The following is a 21005-nucleotide window of genomic DNA, read 5'->3' as shown; positions in this document are numbered from 1 at the left end:
TTATCCTAATCAGAGGAAGAAAGTCTTCTAAATATAGCAAATGTAGTTGTATTGAAGAGCCAATGTGATTTTAGAAGTATGCACACTGAATGGAGACTTTGTAGACCAGGGTTCAAATCCCTGCCCAACTGTGGAAATCTAATGGGTGACCTTGAGCAAGTTACACTTAGTCTCAAAAGGCGACAAAGGCAAAACCCCCTCTTAACAAATCTTGCTAAGAAAACTTCATGTTAGGTTCGCTATAAGTTAGAAATTACTTGAAGGCACACAACACGCAGAAACATACAGTTATATGACAATATCATCATGCATCTGAGCAAAGTTATTTGGATAAATAAAATAGAATTGGTATAGTGTTTGATATTACATGCAAGATAAAATTGGCAGTAGGAAAAAATATAGCACCTGGGATTGTGAACATCACTGTGAGGCATTATAAAAAAATCTAAATAAATGAATAAATTAATCTGTTAATGCATCAAGTAGTATTCACAAATTAATGCATTTTTTGCTATTATGTTATTTCCCCCCTTGTTTGTAGGCATTTTCTTCTTGTAGATGGTGGGGGAATCTATTTATATTCTTATGAAGGACGTTTAATTTCCTCTCCTAAGTTTCCAGGAATGAGAACAGATATACTGAATGCTCAAGCCATATCTCTGAGTAATGATACTTTAGCAGTTAGAGATAAATCTGATGAAAAAGGTATGTTGTCCATACAATAAAAAGTATTTTTCCATAAAATGTATTTATTTTTGAATAAATATGTGGTGAAAAATTATACAAGATGAGGGGAGAAACAAGGTCTTAAAAATAAAGGTAATATGCATTTCTTAACCCATGCCGACATGATCAAGAAAAGAGGAGGTGGATTTAGGTAATTGTAGTATGTATGGAAAGTACGCCCCCAAAATGTAGATTTTAGGGGTGACTAAACTTATTTCTCTTTGGGCTTGTTGCATCTTCCTGGGAAGAAAGTGGGTTGGAACAGTGCAAAGAGGAAGTAGACAAGCTGACAGAACTCCACTAAAGCAGACCAGAAGCTTTGACATGAGAATTAGATGAGATTCTCTGGCCAAAATTTTAAAAACGTGATTTTATCTTAAATTCAGCAAAATGGAGTCTGTGTAGTGATTTCAGGCAAGCGGTGTCCAGGAGGCAGGTTTGATTTCCCCAGTACATTTGGATGATGCTTTAGGTTAGTTGCTCTGAAAAAGTGAACCTTCCAAACAAAACAATGTTCAGAAAGAGAAGTACAGTTAACAAAAAGAAAAAAAGGAAAAGGGGATTGGAAGAGAAAAATATATAAACATGTGGAGTTGATCAACCTTGCCCCAAAGGCGACCTCTCTTATCAGTGCCTTGTCCTGTCCATAATGCATTGTTTGCCAGCTGCCAGATGTCATATTGGGAGAGAAAACGGGGGCATATTCAATAGTTCAATTATCTAATCAGTATTCTTGGCACACCTGATAATGGCACACCATTAGATAATGGAACCAGATCTTTTCAGAAATTGATATTGGCTGTAAGTTTTCACTAGAGGTCTTCCTAGCGAAGCCTTCTCTGGCCTTAGCTAGAGCATTCTGATTCTCCCTTAAGTGGTAATAAGTGGATGAGAAAACCCCATTGTACAAGTGTACTTTAATTCGTTTGGATGTAACTATCTCATTCCTATTTACTTATGTACAACAGTAATACTTTCCCTCTGTAAGAGTTCCTTTTGTTCCTTAACAGAGAAAATCAATAACCGCAAAATAAAAATAACAGTCTTACTGTCCATGTAAGCAGTATTTAAAAGTGTATATCAGGTGTGTGAATCAGTTCCGGGTAAACACTTGCTATGGGAATTGTATTGAGTTCTTCAGGAGGGACTGAAAAGGCCACAGGAAAATCATGCAGTAGCAGTAGTGCAGACAATTTCACTCCTGGTGGAATTAATTTGCTGTTTATTTTCACAGAAAATGAAATGTAATCAAAATCCCAGAAGTTACAAAATTATTTCAGTAAAGTCTGGTTTTCCCCTAAAGTTCTAGTCTAATGAGGATTTCCTTTCCCCAGTGTCAGAAAGGCAAAGTTTGTAAAATCCCCTTCCAAGAACTTACTTAGCTATCTGCCCACAACAGAGTTCCTGAGTTGTTACCCTCCTTCTAGGATATGAAGGTGAAGTGAGGAATCTTTATTTTTTTAAAGATGATTTTCCTTGTATTACTTCAAAATGCATTGATCTAGACAAATTGAATATCTTAGGGTTTGTTTTCACCTGCTGCTTCTTTCTGAACTAACCAGCAATTGATGCTAAGCAATTTCTAAAACATTAACATAAATTGTTGGCTTACTCAGTCATTAATGTATCATTATGGATGAATATATTATGGAACGGTATTTTTATAATTGCAGTCTGATGCTTCAGTGTCAAATCATGCTATTTAGATCTTTTCCTTTTTAATAACCCATTCTTCACTGCAATGATTAGCGAATGCAAACGATGGCAAAATGAGTCATTTTCCCATCTAGCTGCTCTTCTGTTTCTGCTTTTATTTTTTCTTCCCTTGGGGTTACTTTGGGGTTTCCAGTGTGCATTTATAATTTTATTTTTCTAAAATCCCTGAGATAGTGAGTAAAAGTTTTGGTTTTGGTAACAGCACAAGCAGTGACTATGACAAGAGAAACCTTACATCAAAAAGAGTGCACAGCGCTGTCTCAGATCACAAGTTATTTTCCTGTGTTTACACAGCTGGCTCAAACCAGCACTGGACGTAACCCTTCTTTTTCCTTTTCATATGCAACCAACAACATCAGAACAGCACCTGTTCTCATAACATCGTTTTTCCTGCCAATATAACCAGTGACCGCAAACCAATATCCTGTATCCTCCTAAAAGAAACTCATGACACTATGCTGAAATGCAAATTTAAGCGTCTTTTAAAGTTAAACGTGCATGCCACATGGAATATAGATGACATATTATCAGCTGGATTTTGCACATGATGTCAAACTCTTTAAAAAGTGTCCAGAAGTACATTCGACTTCATATACATTTGCTGAATAATTTGGCATTTAGTTATAATTGTACATGTTCCTGTATTTCTGACCCCACACCCTCATCTCTTAGATGCACAAATACTGAATCCTTTGTATGGGTTAGAAGGAGTTAACACATGTATAAAACATAACATTGCCAAAAAAAAAATAGTGCAGTGCTAGCACAACAGTACTTTATTCTCTTTCCTTCCCACCTGCAGCCCTCTCTGTCATACAAAAACTGCTGGGATTCCCAATTTTAAGAGCAGACTGTTGGAGTATAAGGGGGCCGCAATGGGGAGAGCAGCCTGGCTCTTCCCAATTCTACAGACAGAAGCAGTTCTGTCAGTGAATGTTCCCTGTCATATGTAGGCCAAAACTTGTGATGCTAATCCTCATAGGAAGTGTACATCACTACTGTGCACTATAGCACACTACCTTTACAGTCACATCTTCTTTTTCTTCTTCACCAACAATGCCTTTTGATATACCGTAATTTGTAAGCTGCTTTGAAAATGCGAAGGATTTTCGACTCCTGTAGAGCACAGGAGTCGAATTTGTGGCCCCCAGGTGTGTTGTTTTTAAGCTCCCAGAATTCCTGACCGTTGTACAAACTGGAAAGGGTTTCTGGGAGTTGGAGTTCCAAACAATTGTAGGGTCACAAGTTTGACATCTCTGCTAGTGGATCATCCCTTCCAATTATAGCCAATATCTATTGATAAAAATGTATTTTAATATTGTTAGTACTTTAAAAACACCTGAGGGTGAATCCCGTGGAAATTAACAACAGTTCCTTCTCAGTAGGCATACACAGAATTACACTAATGTTTCAATATTTTAGATTTTATATCTGTTGAAATCAATTGGACTTAATTTTGTTATGAGAAATCTAAACAACACTAACCTTCAATATGCATTAAGTTTAAATATGATAATGTCTAAATATGATCCAGCCAGCAGGGACTACAGTTCCAGGTGAAATAAGGGACTGAACCTGTGTTCCATTAATAGTTGCGTAGAAGAAGCAATTTTAGCAGGTGATAAGCAACACCTTCTGAAATCCTCTCTTCCACACATTCATTAAAGGGATAGGAGTCGAATTAAAGGTCGAAGGTTTGAATCCGGGGAGAGCGTGGATGAGCTCCCTCTGTCAGCTCCAGCTCCCCATGTGGGGACATGAGAGAAGCCTCCCACAAGGATGGTAAAACATCGAAAACATCTGGCCGTCCCCTGGGCAACGTCCATGCAGACAGCCAATTCTCTCACACCAGAAGCGACTTGTAGTTTCTCAAGTCACTCCTGATACGAAAAAAAGTTAAAAGGATAGCCTTCACCATTATTTCAACTGTCTAAATCCTAATGAAAGAGTAACCTAAATACCTTTAAGTTACCAGATTTGATCTGATCTTGAAAGCTAAGCAGGTCCTGCCCTGGATAGTATTTGAATGGGAAATCTTCAATAAATACTGCGTGCTATATACTATATTTCAGATGAAGGAGTTGTCAAAACTAGATTTGAGTATTCCTTGCCTAAGAAAATCCTATGAAATTCCTAGAGTCACTGTAAGTCAATATGTCACTTGAAAACACATACATACTGTTAATGCAAACTTATTTTCAGTGTTGTGTAGTATTAGGTTTCAATATGGGAAACCTTCATGCAGATTCCTGCTCTGCCATTGAACTTTTTCAGGGTAGATGGATTTATTAAAACTAGAAAACAGTTGCTGAACTGCAGAATATACCTCAGTTAATGAAGTCAACGTGTTTCTAGACATTACTTCTTTAATAAAAAAAAACACAATAGTACCAGAGATCAAAATAACATGGAAAAATAGATAACTATTTACCACAAATGGGCTCTCTAGTGGTGCAGTGAGTTAAACCGCTGAGTTGCTAAACTTGCTGACCGAAAGGTTGATGGTTCAAATCTGAGGAGTGGGGTGATTTGTTGTGGAAACAAGGATTGGTGATAAAGCTTCAGTGGGGACATCTCTTCCCCATGATAACTCTTTCAGGAGTGAATTTCCCTTCCTAGGGGTAGATTTCTCTTACTTCCTGTTGGTTCATCCTCATTTGTAAGTATGCGTCATTTGTAAGTCGGATGTTTGTAACTTGGAGACTGCCTACAATATACATTGATCACTAATTTGTTATCTTCTCACTCCCTCTCCCCCCCCTCTCTTTGAAGTAATCTACCTCTTTGACCCCTTATCTGGCAAACCACTAGGAGATGGAAAACCACTTAGCCATAAGGTAATATGCATAATTTAATTTCTTACTTCTGTAGTTGTCTTCTCCCTCTCTCCCTCCCCCCTCTCTAAAGTAATCTACCTCTTTGACCCCTTATCTGGCAAAACCACTAGGAGATGGAAAACCACTTAGTCATAAGGTAGCACACGTAATCTTATAAATAAAAAATAATAATTTCTTATTTTTGTAGTTTTGCAAGATTTATTTCATTTTTCCAGGTCCAGGGATCCCAACATCTTGACATGGAGGTCCAGAAGCCTGGGGACAGTGCGGGAAACCATAGGGTAGCACCCAGTTTCATCCACTTACCGTGGTTGGCCATGAGTTGCCATCCCACAACGTTTCCTGACTTTCCCGCATGCTGTCCCCAGCTTCTACTATGAGGAGACAAGTAATCAGTCACCCATCTCATCAGGGCTCCCTCTTAGCATGCTGCCAGCATACTTCCATCACGTTGCCAGGGCGGAGTCCACTGGAGCCCCACCAGAAGGAGCCTTGTGTCATATGATGGGCTCCGGCCGACTCCATCCTGGTGGTGTGCTAGCAGCATGCTAGGACAAGGAAAAAACCCATCTGCTGAGGTGGCTAATCAGTTGTCATATTTGTAAACAATTTGTGTGCTCAGAAAGAGAGTCTACAGTCATTTATTCCATGTGTTCATCTATGCATGAAACCTCAGAACAGAAGCAAAGGTCCGGTTTCAAATATCTATAGTTAATCAAGAAGTGATCTGAAACCTTTGCTGCTCTGCAAGTAGTGTGGGATGTAAATGTGAACTATATGAAATCTCCTCTCTATGAATCTTGCCAAGAAAGCCCTAGGATATGATCATCGTAAACAGAAGTAGACATGAGGGCACACAACAACAACAAAACATGTCTATTCAGAAGGTCACTGGCTTATTTTGTGGTTGATTGTAGAAAGGGTTGTATCTTCAATGACTTGAAACAAGCATCAGTAACAAAATATTAATGTAACATACAGCTGTCCTTTCTAATTTGAAATAAATAGGAAGAGAATTAGGAACTATACATAAGTGCTGTAAGTAAAAAATGCGAGACATTTTAATTTAGCAATTATCAGTGTCTATATAACTGAGGTATTGCTTAGTTAATAGAAATTTGTAAATTCACTTAAGGCTACTTCTTGGCAGGCCAAGAAATGTTTTTGATTTAAGACAATTTGTTTTGTTAGTGTGGTAGACATTTCTTTAGCGTCACTTTAAATGAACAGACAGGAAGATCTGGGTATGTTTAGCCTGCAGAAGAGAGGGGTGAAAGGGTGAGAGGAGAAACGGTAACCATGTTTAAATATTTGAAAAGATGTCATAAGGAAGAGGGAGCAGCCTTGTTTTCTGTTGTCCTTGAGTCTAAGACTCAGAGAAGTGGGTTAAAATTACAGGAAAGTACTTCCAGACTGTAAGAGTGGAACTTTCTGCCGCAGAGAATGGTGGAGGCTCCTTTTTTGGAGACTTTTAAACAGAGACTGGATGGCCATCTGTTGAGGATGCTTTGTTTGTGCTTTTCCTACATGGCAGGGGATTGGACTAGATGGCCCATGTGGTTTCTTCCAACTATATGATTCTATAATCTCAGAGATAAGTTATTAATGCATTAAAATCAGCATAGCTTTATTTGAAGTCCTGTTTATATTTTTGAAACCCCCAGTGGCACAGTGGGTTAAACTGCTGAGCTGTTGAACTTGCTGACTGAAAGGTCACCGGCTCAGATCTGGGGAGCATGGTGAGCTCCTGCTGTTAGTCCCAGATTCTGCCAACCTAGTAGTTAGAAAACATTCAAATGTGAGTAGATCAATAGGTACTGCTCCAGTGGGAAGGTAACAGCACTCCATGCAGTTATGCCAGCCTCATGACCTAGGTTGTGTCTATGTACAACGCTGGCTCTTTGGCTGAGAAATGGAGATGAGCACCAACCCCCAGAATTGGACACGACTGGGCTTAATGTCAGGGAAAAACCTTTACCTTTACTATTCTTATTTTAAGGGAAATGTGAGGTCATACTATAACCTTTGTTTTTATAACCTTATTGAAAAAGAGGCCTGTAACCACAGTTATGATGCTTGATTTACAATTAGAAAAGGATTAGCGGCAACATCATTATTAAGCTGAAGATATCTTTGGAAATTTTCATCTCCAAAAAAATCTAGTCATGTTTTGTTATTCCTTATTCTTTATTTATTTGTATTTTACATCTTTCAAAAATACATGACATTTATTAGACATAATTGAATTTCTTTGGTAAACTATATCTTGGCTGAATTTTGCTAGTTCGGTGCTACTACCTCTTGTTTGTTGTATATTGTTTTTCTTCTTGTGTTATATTGGGAAACATGATCTCCTTCTTTGAAAGTTTTTTTTAATATTAACTAAAGACTTGCCTGTAAAAATAAATATTCACTTTTTCCTCAGCATTAAAAGTGGCAGGCTTGACTCAAGTTATACCATACATTCTCCTGAAGTTCCATGTTTGCTCCATAAGGCTTATATGAAAGTGAAGAGGTCTCTTTTAAGGGAAATCTGGTGTACAGGAGTTGGTGGTTTATTCTTATCTACTGATTATCTCCTGAAAATGGCTTCTATCCATTTAAAACCCATTATTTCTGACCTTGCTGAGAGGAAATGAATCCCACTGAAAGGTAGAATAGTAAATAGCTGGTAGGGCATCTCTGGGGAAGAATCAAATGGTATTTACATTTCACAGACATGCACACTCCTTTTTTTAGTTGGAGATTTAGTGAAGTTTTTTGTCTCTGTGTGATATGACAATGATTTTTGGGCTGATGTGATTATAGTAGGTAAGAAGGGAGATTGGAATATCCAGGTCTTGGATAAAATCCCTGTGTTTCAAGTCTAATCTCGCTTTCTGTAATGACATAAAGTAAATATGTGTTGTAGCTAGTTCATCATTTAAGGTAGAGGCTCAAACTTATGCCCTCCAGATGTTTGGGCCTTCAGAAGCCCTAGGCACCTTGTCCAATGACCAGGAATTTAGGGAGCTGAAAGCAAAAGCACCCGGAGGGCCACAAGTTTGACAACACTGATTTAAAGATTGATAGTAATCAGTGTACAGTATGCTTATTGTCTGTCCTCAATCACCCATGTATTTGTTTTTATTAAAGAGTTTTATGTCTCACATAATTAAATGTTTTTTTCAGACAGAAATCATAGAAATTGCCTTAGACCAGAAAGGTCATACAAATGAAAGAAAAATTGCATTTATTGACAAAAATAGGGATCTCTATATAACTTCTGTGAAGAGATTTGGAAAAGAACAAAAAGTTATAAAAATAGGTAAGAATTGGCTTCATGCAACAGATTTATATCCTCTTTCCTCTCTCTTTTTAAAACTAGAAACAGATAAATATAATTATTTTACTCTCCTTTGAAGACCTTGATTTTGTGTTTACTCTTAAAACTAAAAGAAATTTTAGAACCTCAATTTTACTTCTGCTTCTGGATAACAACAACAACAATAATGGAAATGCAGCACCTGTGGAGTACAAAAAGGCACTAATGTGGAAGCAAACGTTGACTCAGGCTAGCTGGTTAATATGCTTCAATATATTACAATCTTAGTATTTACCAAATTATTATTATTATTATTATTATTATTATTATTATTATTATTTATTCAATGTGTATACCTTGTTGAATAAATAATTCTGTTTCTGTAAACCGCTCGGAGCGGTTTACAGAAACAGATTTAAACAATACAATACAAAAATGACGTCGGCTTCTTTTTTTTTAAAAGAGTTTTCAAATGTAATAGTTTGTGATTGTATAAATTGACTTTCTAGTTTACACATCTCAAATAAAAAGCAGTATCCAAAGTTGTGTCCTTTTTTCAGTCAGTAAACAAAATTTTTTGAAATACCACAACTGTAGTGGTTGGGATGACGACCTTAATTGCTGAATTCCAGTAAGCTGGAGGCTTTGTGAATAGAATATTATCAGATCTCAACTTACCCTGGATAGGGTTGCACTTTCCCTAGGAACTAGATACATAGCATTGGAATGATCAAACAGTTTCTCTTACTGGAGGTCCAGTTGGATTTTGTGGCACAGGGTACTTGGTGGTTTCAGAGCTGACTGGCCTCTCATGGATGGGGACAACATTGCCACAACAGTTTGTGCACTTGATTGAACTATTGTAGTGCACTTTACATAGACCTACCACTGGAGATGATGTAGAAGCTACAGCTAGTGCAGAACACAACAGTAAAGCTGCTGACCACAATACCATATAGAAACTATTTGGCTTGAATTACACAAACTATTTATATGCTTCCAGATGGAATGCAAGGTGCTGGTATGATGGTGCCTCTAACAGCTGGGATACCTAATGCTTAAGGGAGTGACATGCTTTATATACTTCTAATACATGCATGTGCAAACTTTGACCCTCCAGGTGTTCTGGACTTCAACTCTCACAATTCCTAACAGCTGGGAGTTGAAATCTGATAAACCTGGAGGGCCGAAGTTTGCCCATGCCTGCTTTAATAGATCTGTTGGAGATGTAGGACATCTACTGTGAGGGTAAATGGAAGAGTGCTTGCTCTGCTGTGGTGTCCCATTTATGGAGTGCTCTTCCTTTAAAGATTCAGTCACCTCTAATCTTGGAGTCATTTTAGCACCAACTTAAAACATGGATTTTTGTTAAAGCTTTCGGGCAAATTTATTTAAGTGAATTTAGTGAAACTCCCTATACTGAGCTTTGTTGTAAGTGAAATCAGAAGAGCCGATGGCTCATTATTCACATCAGTCTTTCATGTTACATGATTATACATTCATTTTAAACTGTTTTAACCTCTTAAGTTGTTTTAACTTGGTAAAATGTTTAATATGTGTTTAGCTTGTTGAAATTACTTTTTCTCTTTCAAATTTAAATTATGTTTAGTGTAGTGTTAAATTGATTTCACTTGTACATTGCCTAGAAAGATCATGACAGAGAATAGGAAAAATTGTCCTTGCAGGATTGTGTTTTTATTTGTTTAAGTTGTTCAGGTCACAAATAATATTTTATAGGAAGTAAAACAAACTGTGCTTTAAAAAGTATCTGTAATTTCCTTACTGACAATGATACTTCATGGTAGAGAACTGTTTCAGATATTTATCCTGCCATGGAATGTGTTTGATCAGGCGTTTTATTTTGCTTATTCTTTGCTAAGGAACAATGGTGCATACTTTGGCGTGGAATGACAACTGTAACATACTTTGTGGACTTCAAGACACACGATTTACAGTTTGGTACTATCCCAATGTAGTATATGTTGATAAGGACCTCTTGCCAAAAACTTTATGTGAAAAGGATGCAAGGTATTATACACTTCAGGTTTATTAATTAATACATGCTCATAAAACATACTCCATTGTGTCTCCTCAATGTGGAGTATATGTAATTATATGAGAATATAGGACCACTTTCTTCACTGTGGAGTAAGTGCTTAATTTGAGTGAAGTATGCAGCTGCATGTTACCAATCCTCAGTTGAACTTTAAGATATAACTAACATATGGCTGTTTCTCCATGCTTTGTCTAGTTATGTTTTTAATTAACCTCAAAGGGGGTTTTTTTTTGGGCGGGGGTACTAATTGGCTGGACATAGCTGCCACAAACACTTGGAGGATAAGTGGGGCATATAGAGGAGGACTGTGTTCATTTTTCCATTGATGGTCAATGAGGAAGTGCAAAATATGCTTTATAAAACATACTTATACAAGAATTCTGTGGCCTTATAGAGGGATTATGTGCACAATTATAATTGTACCATACTAATTCTAAATTGTCATTTCTTATCATTATATTCAACAGTGAATTCAGTAAGAATCCCCAAATTGTGAGTTTTGTTGGAAGCCAGGTTACAATCAGGAGAGCTGATGGTTCCCTTATTCACATCAATATTTCACCTTATCCATCTATACTTCATGAATATGCAAACAACTCAAAATGGGAAGATGCCATGAGATTGTGTCGTTTTGTAAAGGTAAATATAAAATGCTTCATCAGAATCATCTTTTATAAATGCCATATATTGATGAGTTGTGATTTATTATTCAGTTCAGAAAGACTGGACTGGTTTGGGTTTTGCACTGGTTTTGTCTCCTTTATGCCTTCTTTATCTCTAGTTTCTCCAACACAAATGGTTTTTTAAACTGCCTTTTGCATTCTAACCTATATGTGCTGAAAGATCCTCAAGTTGAAAAAGCACGAGAATTCCCTATTTCTCTCTGCCGAAAGATCAATGACAGTCATCATTCTACATATAGTACAATTCTTCTAAAGCAATCTTTCATCTATATTGATAATGTATTACTGCTTATCTATGTACATGTTTTAAGTCCAAATTACTATGAATTATCACAGGAATTTTTATGCTATGATATTACTACTGAGTGTGTGTGTGTGTGTGTGTGTATGCAAAAAGCTTGCTTTCAAAAATGTTAAACACAAAAACAAAAAACTAAAATATACTGGTGCGATAGTTCTAAAAGAAAATTGGATAAAGATGGTATATAGATGGCATATGACACCACAAAAATTGGGAAGTATTACAAAAATACAAACATAAAATGCTGGAAATGTAGGGAAATAAAAGGCTCATACTTCCACATGTGGTGGACGTGTGGCAAAACAAAAAATTGTTGGAAAAAAATTCAGAAAAAAATTCAAGAAATTTTAGAGATAAAATCACCATTAAAGACGGAAACCTTCCTACTGGGGATATATGAACAAAAAAATAGACTAAAACAAAGACAAACTATTATTCTTATTAACTACTGCGGTAAGGTTGTATTACGATAGATTATGGAAAAAGAGATACCAGAAGAGGAAAACAAGATGATAAAAATTCAAGACATAAGAAACACGGACAGACTTACATTCCTGATCTCCAAAAACAAAAAAAACTCTAGAAAAGAGACTAATTGTAACCCAATTACAGAATATTTAAAAAGAAATAAAAAGGAAATATTGATATAAGAAGAGAGAAAAGGAAGAAAAGATGTGAGAAGCAGGAGTCAAAACATGTATTATTGTTTTTTTGTTTCTATCGCTTTTTTCCTTTTTCTTTTTTGCTTCTTTTTCTCCCGTTGGTTTATGTTACTATTAGTATCCCCACCCTAAGTTTTTTAAAAGTGTTTTTTTCCCCTTTTAATTGTTTTTATGGAAAAATCTCAATAAAGATTATTATAGAAAAATGTTAAACACGCTTTCTGAAAATGTAGTGTAATTTCACTGATTTAGCTAACAATTTTTATGAGCCTTGCTTAAAACACAAAAAAAGACTTAAGGTTATTCATTGTTTTGCATTGGTAAGGAGCTGTTGTCCCTGTTACAACATGAACAGAAATAATGTTACTGTTACACAGCAGTCTTCCCTTCCCACAATTGGCTTACAATGCATTACTTTTTAGATTTTATTTTACTCATATATTTTGGACTGGGCAAACTCTGGGAAAGCTGCCCTCCACACCAAGCAGGGCAGAGGCCACAGACATTGTTAGAACCAACTGGTTTTTCAATCACATCAGACTTTTGGAGTCTGCCAGGAGAACCAGTCCTCATCTCTGACTGGGCCACGGTCCTGACCGTGCTACATGCCTTAGTGGTTTGGGTTTAGCTTTTGCAATCTGTAGCTGCCTGGGAAAGCAGTGTCTCCTGTTCTGACCAACTGTCCATGTGCACAACTTACAGTACATCCTGGTCTCTGCTTTTCACTCATAGTCTCAGCTGGAGTGTTTTCCTAAAGAAGGAGCCCTTCCCTCTCTAAACAGACTTGTGAACCATATAATGCAGCTTTGGCTGAGATTTCTAAGTTCTGCACCAGGACAGCAGTCTCTCAATTTCATATAACGCTGACTGTGTGTGCACTACTTAGTCTAGGTATGAGTCAAATCTGCCTTAGCCACAAAGAGCATAAAGCATGTCACAGTACAGCAAATTCAGCCATCCGTGTAATTTCCCTCTTCCTCCTTCTACCCCTTATAACGATAAGATGGAAACCATCCCCATTATTATTGTTCAGTTAATAGATGGACAAATTACAGCTGTTCTTTGCTCCTCCTGAAAAGTAGTGCTGTTTCCATCTTGTTTCTGCCAGTAGTAGTGTGTTGCAATTAACTTACCATACTTAACATGAGTCTAATGTTCTTCTTTTTTGGCTAAATTAGATTGCCAAAATTGAGCTGTGCATTAGAATTGTGCACAGAAACTCACATACATGAAAAGTCTTGGAGGAACCTAGGAGCCCATAGGCCAGACAGGGAGATGGTGGGTGGCAGCAGCAGCCTCGTGACTCTCTAGTCTCCAGAGAAGGAGGAGGAGGAGCACCTGGTTGGTGACACAGTCATTTCTGCTGCTTTGCTATGAATTCTGCCTCCCGGGTGGGTCTCTCCCTCCACCCCAACTCAGTCCCACACAGTTCAAAACTGGTTTCATTCATGAGGCCTTCAAAACCTTCCTTTCAGTATTGAAGGCTTTGTGAATGAGACCAGCTGGGAATTATATGAAGCTAGCAAGTTTGCCAGCCTCACCCTGAAGGAGGGGCCTAGCTTCCCAAATAACCTCATTCTTGCTGCCTGCCCCCCCCCCCCCCGACATGTTATGCCTGTGCTCTTGGGCACAATTCCATTTTTTGTAACATGCATCTTCAAAATTGAAGTGCACATTACATTAAATACCACATTATATGGGTTAATGCACAACTTGCAAAGTGTGGTTCGAGAAAAGCAAGTATGGGCCCCTCCTTCACCTGAATCAGCTATCAATCCAGTCCTATGCACCTTTTAAAACTAGGTGGGTGTACCAGAATAGGGAGATATAACTGTTGCCAGAGGAAGACTAATATGCCCGACATTAAATTCTGTCTATACTGGAATTGACCTCAGTCTATCCGTTGTTGGAAACCATCCTACCTCTTAATATGGGTCCAGTTGTTTTAAGTGTTTTATTTTGTGTAAATTTATATGATGTGATTATGTCTGCTGGGGTTGTTAGCTTGATTTTTTGGTATACTATATTCTTATTTGGTATTAAGTTTACACTTAGGCTGTTTTATATTATTGTATCTCATTTTGATGTAATTTTTTGATATGTTTTGGGGTTTTTTGCCATTGAATGCTTGCCATATATTTTGGAAACTGCCCTGAGTCCCTCGGGGAGATCAAGTGGTTTATAAATAAAGTATTATTATTATTATTATTATTATTATTATTATTACTAGACTGTTCACTTGCAACAGATTTTAAATAAGGTTGATGTTGACAAGAAATCTTGTTGGATGCTTCAGCCTTCCCGCTCCATTTCTAAGGACTTGCATAGTATTGTACATGCCATAATCCTCAAACTCTTAAATTCGAATGGTGCCGCTGAAGTAAATAGAAATATTATCTGTTAAATGGTGCCACTGAAGTAAATAGAAATATTATCTGTTAAATCTAAATATCTCTAATCTAAAATTTGCCTCAGATTTGCCTCTGGAGAGCTCCTCAAACTGATGAATAGAGATATGCTTCCTAATTCAATGCTGACCAATGTTCATATAGTGATTCGGCTATTAACATAATTAAATCAGTTAAGAACAATTAATGTTTGTCACCATGGCCCTTCCAAAGCTTTTAAGTCTTGATAAGCTTACTGAGAGTGTACTCATTTATGGAAATTAATACTTACATTTTCCTCCATTGTGGTCTTAATGTAGAAATAAACACATGTTATCCATGGCTAACCACTTTAGACACCCAAGTAATTTTCAAAAGTAGGTTGTCATGAAGTGCAAAGCTTTGTGTCTTTTCTTCTAATAGAAAAAAAGCCCAGTACTATTTAGGACCAAGTATTTGAACATGAATGTTCCAATATATGTATTCAATCAGGTTAGCAATTGATAATTCGGAGAGAAGTTTTAGGTGGCAATAATAACATTTTAGAAACCTAAGCTCACTTCTTCAGTTGTGGTGGAGGTTCTACGTGTCTTTATTGGGTGAAGACAAATGTTTGCATTACATGAGATGGGAAGTTATTAACTTAATATATTCATTTAATTTTAAGGATCAAACATTATGGGCATGTTTAGCTGCTATGGCAGTATCTAATAAGGATATGAATACAGCAGAAGTAGCCTACGCATCGGTTGGAGAAGTAAGTAGATCAGGCCTAATCATTTGGATTGTCTTAACTTGAAAATGTGAATGTAATTAGAAACATTTTCCTTAAATTGCAAATATCACATTCTTTTTTAACTACAGATAGACAAAGTTCAGTATATCAGTTCTATCAAAGATCTTCCATCCAAAGAATCAAGATTAGCTCATATCCTGCTTTTCAGTGGCAATATACAAGAAGCTGAAACACTACTTCTTCAAGCTGGCCTTATTTTCCAAGCTATTCAAGTCAATATTAACCTTTACAACTGGGAAAGGTAAGATGTTTCTTCAGTTATGTCATTGTTGTAATATTAGGTTTTCCCCAATATTTTTCACTTATAATTGCCTGACTTTTAATTAATTTTTTTTTTAAATTTCACCCACGTTTTTGTTCATGTATATTTAATTCCTTCCATCTTGCTAAGACCTAACATTTTCATTCAGAATTAATGTTGGGTTAAGAGTTAAGAGAATCAGATTTTTGGGTTCCTTTATCTAGAATGAATCCCTTGGGGTAGGGTATCTCAGGTGTTGGTTTTAAGAGCTGCATTTTAATCATATTTTATCTTCCTGGGAATGTAAATGGTTTATTTATTTCATGATAATTCTATGTCTGACTGGGTCTGAGTGGGTTTTTCTACCTTTTAATGGTTCGTTTTATGTTTAACTGCTGTTGTAAATTGCCTTGAGTCTTCAGAGAAAGGCAAAATAGACATTTCCCAAATAAATAAATAAATAAATAAAGTTGTCTATGTAATTTGAAGAGCTTGATTTTTTTTGTATGAGAAACTGCTTAAGAAAGAGAAACCCAAAGCCCTAATGAATGTAGCATATGGAATTTTATGCATTTGTTTAAAAAATAATCAATATATTACATGTAATATCAGTAAACCTCTTTAGATATGTATGGATTCCTGGCTCACACATCTCATTTATAACACTGGCAGGGAGTTGTATGGGGAAATTGAATTTGACGGCTTACTGCATCTCATCCTTCAACCTTCTAATCAGAGAAATGGTGCTGAATTTGGAGCCATTACTTGGACACATAATGTTTCTGATAGTTTTAGTCTCAGATATTTTAGCCTCCTCCATAAGCATAGTAGACAACTTTAAGTAAGCTGCATTTCTCCAATGGCCCTTCTTCACAGCCATATAATGCAGAATAGCAAAGCAGAAAATCCTACTTGATTATCTGTGTCCACACTGCCATATATTCCAGTTCAAAGCAAATAATGTGGGATTTTTTTCAGATGTGTGGAGGAGGCCTTAGGTTTCAGTTTGGGGGCCCTTCCACAAAGCCCTATATCCCAGAATATCAAGACAGAAAATCCCACAATTAACTTGGTTAACTGAGTCCACACTCAGAGAATGTGGGACTTTCCTGCCTTGATATTCTGGGATAGAGGGCTGTGTGGAAGGGCCCCCAGTCTACAAGACGAAAGCAGTATATCAACCCATTTACAAGAGTCTGAATGTATATGAAGAACCACCACTGTACATGAAGATTTCAAAACATTTACAAGTTCTATTTATTTGTTGAATGAATGCTTCACCTAGTGTGTCTCATTAATGCACCAACCAGGGAGTAACTGTTTCACTTTAGCAAGGTTCCTGTATCGCATGCCTCGTTAAAAAAAAAAAAACCCTACTGTTGGTTATATTTTCACTTCGTCAGAATATTCTAGTAGTGCTGAATAAATTATTACACTAAAATTGTGAATTTATGGTTGTTTTAGACTGGAGAAGCACATTTGAAAAAAGTGATTTGCCAAGTTTCTGATCTAATGTTTCCTGGATAGAGCATCCTCCATAATGAGCTCATATGCACATTCAATTTTGACATTTAGAGCACTCCCCAACACTCAGCCTCTGTTCATGTGAATTCCTTAATATTATTAGAGACGTTGGACCCCCTGGTAGTGCAGGGGTTAATCCTTGTGCTGGCAGGACTGCTGACCAAAAGGTCGGCAGTTTGAATCTGGGGAGCGGGATGAGCTCCCATCCGTCAGCTCCAGCTTACCATATGGGGACATGGTAAAACATCCGGGCGTCCCCTGAGCAATGTTCCTTGCAGATGGCCAATTCTCTCACATCAGAAGCGACTTGCAGTTTCTCAAGTTGCTCCTGATATGAAAAAAAAAATTTAGAGATGTTGGATCAGTGGACATTAATGAAGTGAGATTGGATCCTGGTTTCACTTTTTTTTTCTAATATTGTTCCTGGGGCCACGATACACCATTACTATAGAACATTTTATAGATCCTCTTTGTCAACATCAAACATTACTTTGCTTAAAAATATAATAAATAAAATATATTCAGCGGGGAAATATACATTACAATTTTAATGTACAGTACAGAAAAGTAACTGCTTCTTATAACATAATTCATAAAATTTGTCGAGGCCATCATCATTGCCAGCGCTAATGGTAGGTTACTTTTTGCTCTGTGTCAGCAAAACTTTCCACCAGTGCAGTCACTGTACAGCATGTATTTTTATAAAACCAAAGCATTTGTAATTAGGCCAGTTTCTGAGTTCAGCCTGATGAGCTCATTATTGTTTTCTTCTAGGGCACTAGAACTTGCTGTGAAACACAAGACACACGTTGACACAGTTCTGGCTTACCGACAAAAGTTCTTGGATGACTTTGGCAAAAAAGAAACGAATCAGCGATTTTTGCAGTATGCAGAAGGGGCAAGTATTCTCTGGAAGCTGAGTTACACTTTTTCAGAAACTTAGCTTGGTAGTCTGTTTGAGCCTTGTAGTTCGAGCCTGAAGTTTAATGTGTGCTTAGTAACACTTTGAACTCCCCCCCCCCCCATTTTTTTTCCACAGTATGAAATACAATTTACAGCTTTTTATCATTATGTTTCAAAGCTCTTGTTCCGAGGCTTACTTTTTAATGTATTTGGAGCAGGACCAAAGTGTATGGGGGGAATATCCCCTGCCAGTTCTGAAAAGTGCACCATGTAAATATAATACAGCTGAGTAATAAAGATGTAGAATGAATGTTAGTTAGACGAAAGCTAGAAACTCTAAGGTGATATTTTTCTAATGCTGAAACTTTTAGGTTTGTGGTTCACCAGTGCAAGCTAATGCAAGAAAAGATTATCTCCTAACCTATACTAGTGTTGATTTCCTGTGGGATTTGTACAGTAGCTACAGTTCTGCTTAGCTTAGCACAGCCTTAAGTAAGGTATAGTGAATATTACCTGAAAGTTATATATATAGCTTTTGGCATCTACATCACAACCTTCACATTCATCTTGTGTAAAGGAAGGATAAAGACTTAGAAAAGCAGCATGCTTGGCTAGCAATATCTGGCGCACTTTGATTATACTGTAAGCATTCTCCATACCAGTCTTCTGAAACAACATAAAAATAGCTGTGGTAAAAGGGCCTCAGTTGGCTCCAAAAGCAAAACTGTTGTACCATCTATGATTGAAGTAGACAGGCATTGCTACACAAGAAGTAAAGAAAGTACAGGCTGGAATTCAAAGAGTTATTTAGATTTGTGCACAGGACCAATTGCATTTTTTCTATTTTATTTGCACATATGACTTCTTTAATATATCACAACTGCTTTTAAAACATCCCCAGTTTCTATAATGAATTCCCCAATGACACTGAGACTTGCTGTTTCGAGAACCAACCATAAAACCTTCTCAGGTCCAGAGAACTAGTTCTATGGTTCTTTGGATTCCAGCCATTTATTGATTCTAATAAAATTAAGAAATCTGTTGATGAAATGATGCTCTTTCCACTTGTTTTGTAATAAGTATTTGGAATCACTTGTTCTGCAACAGTCAAGTATAATTGGAGGTTCAGAATTGTGCAATATGAGCTACATTAGTATTGCAGTGAGCGTTTCTTTGTCAGCTCTTAGTCAACTAATGGGGGACAGAAATCACATAGTAGTTTGAGAAGACTCTTGATACTTTGATACTGAAAAGATTGGGACAAAACAAGAAAAAGCAAAAACGTTGCTTAAAAGATAAATATGTTACAGCTCTCTTACCTATAATGACTGCAAATGAAGTCCAGTGTCATGCTAACAGAAGTCAACTTGTATAACTAGACTGCCTCTATGGTTTGGGCCATATAATGGTCTTATACAGTAACAATCGAAGAAAGCTTCCTAACACACGGTATCTAAGTACCGACAGTTTGACTCAGATTTTCTGATGCTGGGTGGAAAAATGTATCCACAGAATAAAATTTATCAGTTGAAAAGTGACATGTGATATTTTTTATTTAATATACAATGCAGTCTTATGCATTTTTGTTCAGCTGTAATTTCCACTGTATTCATTGACTTTTTCTCCCAGGTAAATTTGTGTAGGAGTGCACCCTTAGATAGCTTGTAATAAATAATATTCAATTGAATCTTCTCTTGAAGAAGCTATATAATATTCAAGGTCAATAAAAGCATAATATATTTGGCCTTAGAATGTACTACAGAATAAAACTGTAGCTCAGAATCTGCCTTTAATATGCACACTGCTAGAATTATTGAAAATGTTTAAAAACATAGGTAAAGGGTAAAGGTTTCCCCTTGACATTAAGTCTAGTCGAGTCCAACTCTGGGGGGTGATGCTCATTTTTAAGCCAAAGAGCTGGTGTTATCCGTAGATGCCTCCAAAGTCATGTGGCTGGCTGGAGTGCCGTTACTTCCTGCCTGAGTGGTACCTATTGAACTACTCACATTTGCATGTTTTTTAACTGCTAGGTTGACAGAAGCTGGGGCTAATGACGGAAGATCACCCTGCTCCATAGATTTAAACTGTTGACATTTTGAACCCGTTGTGCCATGTTTAAATGCGAATAATGCGAATAATGTAATCAGTGTATTCTAAGAGCTCTGGATTTGCAAATTTTCCTGCCCTTGAGGATTACTTTACTTTTGCAGTTGATAACCATAATAAAAAGTGATGCATGTACAAATACGCAATCAGTCATATAAATTTCTTACTTCTTCCTATCTTCTTTTTAAATAACCACCAACATTTTTTTCTGTGGACTCAATCCACACATGGCACTGTTCACACATATTTATGCATTATTTGATATCTATACAAAGAGCTGGTGTTATCCGTAGATGCCTCCAAAGTCATGTGGCTGTATAGATATCAAATAATGCATAAATATGTGTGAACAGTGCCAAATGCATCACAAGTAACTATCTATAGATTATATATATTCCTTCCCTTCAAAATCCTAGTTCCAGAGGGGGAAAATTCTCAAAACCATAAAAGGTTAAAAAGTCATAACTACAGTGCAACATGTAATTCAAGCTAATTGTGTATGTTTGGCTGAAAGACTCAGTAATATTAGTTTCAGTATTTTAATCCTTTGGGCTAGAATCCAAACTGTCACTTTAAGAGCTCTTCACAATGGCTGGTTTTTCCAACACCTCTTTCCTCTTTTGTGCCCCTCGCCATCTTCTCAAAAGTTAGAAGACCCTGTAGAGTCATATCCCGCGAGGTGCAAGGGCTTGCCTCCAGGAAAGAAAACTGGCAAAACCTCATGTGCATGCAGAAGCATTTTGTGCACCCGCATGGGCTTGTC

The 21005-nt window shown here is 36.9% G+C and overlaps 1 protein-coding gene across 5 annotated transcripts in view; it reads left to right on the top strand.

Annotated features, from left to right (window-relative positions):
* The window catches only part of IFT80 (intraflagellar transport 80), an 85023-nt gene that overhangs the window by 62469 nt on the left and 1549 nt on the right, over positions 1-21005 (top strand). For all 5 annotated transcript variants that reach the window (XM_067466025.1, XM_067466023.1, XM_067466026.1 and 2 more), the window contains 8 exons: positions 542-705; positions 5215-5279; positions 8451-8586; positions 10464-10611; positions 11107-11278; positions 15340-15429; positions 15537-15709; positions 18008-18131. In XM_067466025.1, coding sequence (XP_067322126.1) covers positions 542-705; positions 5215-5279; positions 8451-8586; positions 10464-10611; positions 11107-11278; positions 15340-15429; positions 15537-15709; positions 18008-18131 — 1072 coding nt within the window. The remainder of the gene's footprint in view (positions 1-541; positions 706-5214; positions 5280-8450; positions 8587-10463; positions 10612-11106; positions 11279-15339; positions 15430-15536; positions 15710-18007; positions 18132-21005) is intronic.

The sequence above is a fragment of the Anolis sagrei genome, chromosome 3 (genome assembly GCF_037176765.1).
Source record: "Anolis sagrei isolate rAnoSag1 chromosome 3, rAnoSag1.mat, whole genome shotgun sequence".
Taxonomy (NCBI): Eukaryota; Metazoa; Chordata; class Lepidosauria; order Squamata; family Dactyloidae; genus Anolis; species Anolis sagrei.
Note: the sequence above shows the minus strand (reverse complement) of the source record. Positions and strands in the feature narration are given on the sequence as shown.